This window comes from Tympanuchus pallidicinctus, unplaced genomic scaffold, assembly GCF_026119805.1.
Source record: "Tympanuchus pallidicinctus isolate F22 unplaced genomic scaffold, pur_lepc_1.0 scaffold20, whole genome shotgun sequence".
Taxonomy (NCBI): domain Eukaryota; kingdom Metazoa; phylum Chordata; class Aves; order Galliformes; family Phasianidae; genus Tympanuchus; species Tympanuchus pallidicinctus.
Window position 1 is genome coordinate 5,427,965 of NW_026294722.1, and position 4,451 is coordinate 5,432,415.

Sequence of the window (4,451 nt, forward strand, 5' to 3'; positions counted from 1 at the left end):
TCCACCCACAGCCGCCCCGTCCCGCGCTGCCTCAGGCGGCGCCGCCTCAGGGCTGGCGGCCGCGGGGCGCTCGGTGCCCGCAGCGGGGCGCTGCCCGCCGCCCCTCGCTGCCCTCTGATTGGACGGCGGGGGAATCCCGCCGGGCCGCTCTCCGCTATATAAAAGGGCGGCGGGGCCGCCGTCGCCTCACTGCCCGCCCTCAGCGCGGAGCGGCGGGGCCGCCTCCTCTCGGTTCTTTTCGGCGCTGAGGCGGCGGCGATGGCCGAACTCAAGTCGCTGGGCGGCGAGGCGTACCTGGCGCTGGCCCCGGGCTACGGCCCGTCGGCTTTCGCTTACGGCGGCGCCGAGGGCCCGCGGGGCGCCTACGCGGGGGGCGGCGGGGCGGACTTCCACCCCGGGGCGCTGGGCAAGTCGGCGGAGAGCAGCGGCGAGCAGAGCGGCGACGAGGAGGACGGCTTCGAGGCCGGGGTGAAGGGCGGCGCGGCCTTCGAGAGGGAGGGCAAGCTGAAAGCAGCGGCGCTAGGCAAGAAGCCCAAGGAGCAGCGCTCGCTGCGCCTCAGCATCAACGCGCGGGAGCGGCGGCGGATGCACGACCTGAACGACGCGCTGGACGGGCTGCGTTCCGTCATCCCGTACGCCCACAGCCCCTCGGTGCGGAAACTCTCCAAAATCGCCACCCTGCTGCTGGCCAAGAACTACATCCTCATGCAGGCGCAGGCTCTGGAGGAGATGCGGCGGTTGGTGGCCTACCTGAACCAGGGCCAGGCCCTCAGCGCCCCGCTGCCCGCCACCCTCAACCCCTTCGGACAGACGGCCGTGTATCCCTTCACCGGCACGGCCTTGCCCGGCTGCCCCGAGAAATGCACTGCCTTCACAGGAGCCGCCTCCGCACTCTGCAAACACTGCAGCGACAAGCCTTGACTTCTGCCTTCTCCGGGCTTCTTCTCGGTTTATTTTTCCTTTTTTTTCTTTTTTTTTTTCTTCCGTGCTTTTTTTCCCACCACCATCAGCCCCGGCTTCCTACCATCAGTTAAGTCTGGGTTTTCTTTTTTTTTTTTTTTTTTGCTCATTTCTCGTATACTTCCCCCTGGACTTCATATTGGAAACATTTGGCCATTACACCGACCCAAAAAGCACACCCATTACTAACTCCGTTTAGTTCTCCCCCTGTGCAGCTTCATCCATAGAGTCGTTTCCTTCCCGCGCTGTTAGTGGACTGTGCACATAACATTTCTGCTTGTGAAGTTCTTGAGCAGTTCTTAAACTGAACTCCAGAAACACGGAGAGGGGGGAAGATCTGGAGGTGGAAACCTCAGTGGGATTTTTTGGGGGCCGTAGTTGATCTGGGTTCGAAACAGCTTAGAAGAAACAAAACCCAGCCCCAAAGCTATGCAATGTTTCAGAATCGCACGTAAACTAGAGGGGTTCCTATGTAGCCAGATGGGGTTTGACTGCGCCCACGAATCCCAGTGCAAATGTCGTTTGCTTGGCTTGTGGGAAGGAGGAAGCTTGGTGCCCCTGATAAAATTACAGATGCTTCAAAATAAGATGCAGTCTTGTGCTTTAAAAAAAAAGAAATTCTTGAATTGAGGGGAGTCTTGATTGTATGCTAATGCCTGCTTTTTGCCTGTTTCTCAGCGTGGTTAAGTTTTCCAGGTTTTCCAAAGCCTTTGCTCATCATGATAAACAAACAAAAAAGTCACTTAACATATTTATATGTATTTATAATAAATAAAAGACATGAATAACTGTTTTCTCTGTCCTACATGTCTCTAAAGCCAGCTGGTAGTCAGAGCACAGCCCCTGCTGAAGTCAGTTAAAGAGTTGCTGCAGCAGTGCTTCACAGGGTACCAGTGTGAAGTTAGGTGAACAATCGTACTTTGAAAACCTTTTGGACATTCAGCTCCTTATCAGCAGGGATTTGGGATTTCTCTGCAATTTGTTTCATGAATCCCAAGCGCCCAAAAGGTGCTCACACCTGACATTTACAGTTAAGCAGCCTGTAAGTATGTCAGATTTAAGTTGTGTATTTCAGCTCTTGCTGGAGAATGCCTTGCCCCCAGCATTGGAGCTGTGTTTAGAAGGGGCTGCTCTAGCACAGAACGTAGCTCCCAGGATTCTCATGTGAAACGTGGCAGGGAAGGAAGTTGCTAAAAGATTCTGCTCATCCCTTTGGTTTGGTCTTCTGTTCTGCTTGCAGCTTGATCCTAGACCTGTGTGCGGTTTGGGCCACTTAATGTCACAATTAATGAATAATCTTGCCAAGTATTGACTGTGTTAGTGCAAGTTACCAAGCGGGTACTTTGCTGGCCAAGTTTTTAATGTCGCTGTGCTGGTTTACTTTGGTTTTGTTTTATTATATTTAATGCTTTGGTGCCTTGTGTGCTTCACTAATGATTATATAATCATAATTGAAGTACATTCAGTGATTTCTGTTCAGATCGGAATACCCGCCCTGTGTCAGAGCAAGCACATAAACTGGTACAGTTGCAGCCTGAGGGGCTCGAGCTGTCCATGGCCATTTGTGTTAGGAGTGGGGTGTAACTATTTAGGGTTATTAAACCAATTTCCATGGCTGTCGTTAGTGTTATGCTAATTTGAAAAGGACTGCCGTCCCTCTCAAGCCACTTGTCCGTGGCACTTTGTTTTAATTAATACCTATCCAAAAGACTTTTTGTTTTGGAAAATGAATGTGTGATTCAGCTTCGTTCACAGATTAGGTCTTGCTTATTTCCATTCTTGTACCTTCTTCTTTTTTAACAGGAAAGTTTATCTGTTGTACCTCATTCAGAAATTCTTGAAATTATTCTTAAAAGGCATCTGATGAAGTGAAAGTCAACCAGAGCCAATACTGAAGCACAAATGACTGGAAGCTGCAAATCAGCAACAGTCATTTGATATTTTGCAGGCTGAATTGTTGTCAGAAACTATTTGGAGGAGGGAATCATGATCTTTATCTAGACGTTCATTAATTCTGTTTAAAATCGTTGAAAATTGAACAGTTGTGAATATTTAAATGGCAAATGGTTGAATTGCTCAGTTCTCACCAAAACTGAAATAGTTGGAGTATGAAATATTCAACAGCTTCATATTAAATGAGTTTGTTTTGGTGAAAAAATTGTAACAATGGAATTTATAATTGGTTTTTTTCTCAGCTAATTATATTGAGAAGTGTCTCATTGTAATTTCTGAGCTGAGAAAAGTCTTCACAGTCTTACAGTTATTTTTGGAACAATCATTTTTAGTGCAGTGATTAACTTCTGCAATTTCCTTGAGAAAAAAAGCCTGCTTATATTGCCATATCTACCTGGAATCCTAAAATCAACCTTCAGAGGGTCCTTGAAATATTATGAAGGCTCTTTGAGAACCCACTTTGAATTAAGTGATTAATTAATTTCAAATGCAGAAGTTAAAGCTTTTATTTAAGAAAGCTTTAATAGGGAAAAAAAAAAAAAAAAGCCAGAAAGCTCGAGTAAGTACTGTTAAAGGCAAGCTATTGAAAACAGGAATGTAGAAATTATCAAAGCAATACTACAGAAGCTCGTAAATAATTATGAACATCTAATTTAAAGAGTAATTAATTTCAAAATGGAAGGAAACCCGTTCGTAGTCCTGCCTGCAACAAAGTACTGCTGAACTGCAGCTGACTGCCTTCCAGCTCACTGTGAAAGTTCACTTCTGGGAGTTGTTTCCAGCCGCTGTGGGCTTGTTGAATTTTCACTCTTATGCAGAGCTGGAACCCATACAGAGCCCTCCGTGTTTCCTGCTGACAGGAAGGCATCTATTTGGATTTGATGCACGCTTAGTGTTGGGCTGCTGCTAATACTGCTGCTAAATGAATGCCCAGCACTGCTTTGCTGAGGCAGTAAGCCAGGCTTCTGGCTGTTGCATTTGTGTGTGTGAAGCATCGCTGTTCACCCTGCAGGTGTGCGTGGTTATGGTGAGGAGATCCCACGACTTACTTCTCAGTTGGTTTTTCCCCACTGGCATATGTAAAAGATATATATATATATATTGTGTTCCATGGAAGGTTTTATGTCTATTTTTTCGGCTAGTGTTTCAGAGAATATAAAGGAAGGACTTAAATACTGAAATCTCTTTTTCTGCTCTCACGTCCTTGTTAAGATTCCTGCTTGCTTTTTATAAAGGACTTACGGCGTGTGCTCTGATGGAACTGAAATACAGATCGTGTGTTCTAATCTACCTGTTATCCTGTATGTTCATACTTGACAGAAAAAGACATTGCCAACTTCAATTAAAGATAATATATTGTTTTCTAACCTCACTCAGTTTTTCTTTAAATTCCAAAAACAGCCAGATTCAGTCTCATTAGGAAGAGATGGAAAGAGGAGATGCTGCCCACCTGCTTGTTGCTTCTCTGGTTCTTCCAGTCACCGACCACAACAAAAGTTTCATCAACCAGTGTAACATTAGTAAGAGGAACTTGGAAG

At 46.7% G+C, this 4,451-nt stretch overlaps 1 protein-coding gene across 1 annotated transcript; it reads left to right on the forward strand.

The window, feature by feature from the left end:
• Positions 1-204: 204 nt before the first annotated feature.
• BHLHE23 (basic helix-loop-helix family member e23) lies at positions 205-1,886 on the forward strand. Its single transcript, XM_052684061.1, has one exon. It carries the CDS (start codon positions 259-261, stop codon positions 919-921), a length of 663 nt encoding a protein of 220 aa, XP_052540021.1. The 5' UTR covers positions 205-258; the 3' UTR covers positions 922-1,886.
• Positions 1,887-4,451: the final 2,565 nt, after the last annotated feature.

Excerpts from the sequence above, each read along its gene's own strand:
- BHLHE23 (XM_052684061.1), top strand. The coding sequence starts at position 259 with ATGGCCGAACTCAAGTCGCTGGGCGGCGAGGCGTACCTGGCGCTGGCC.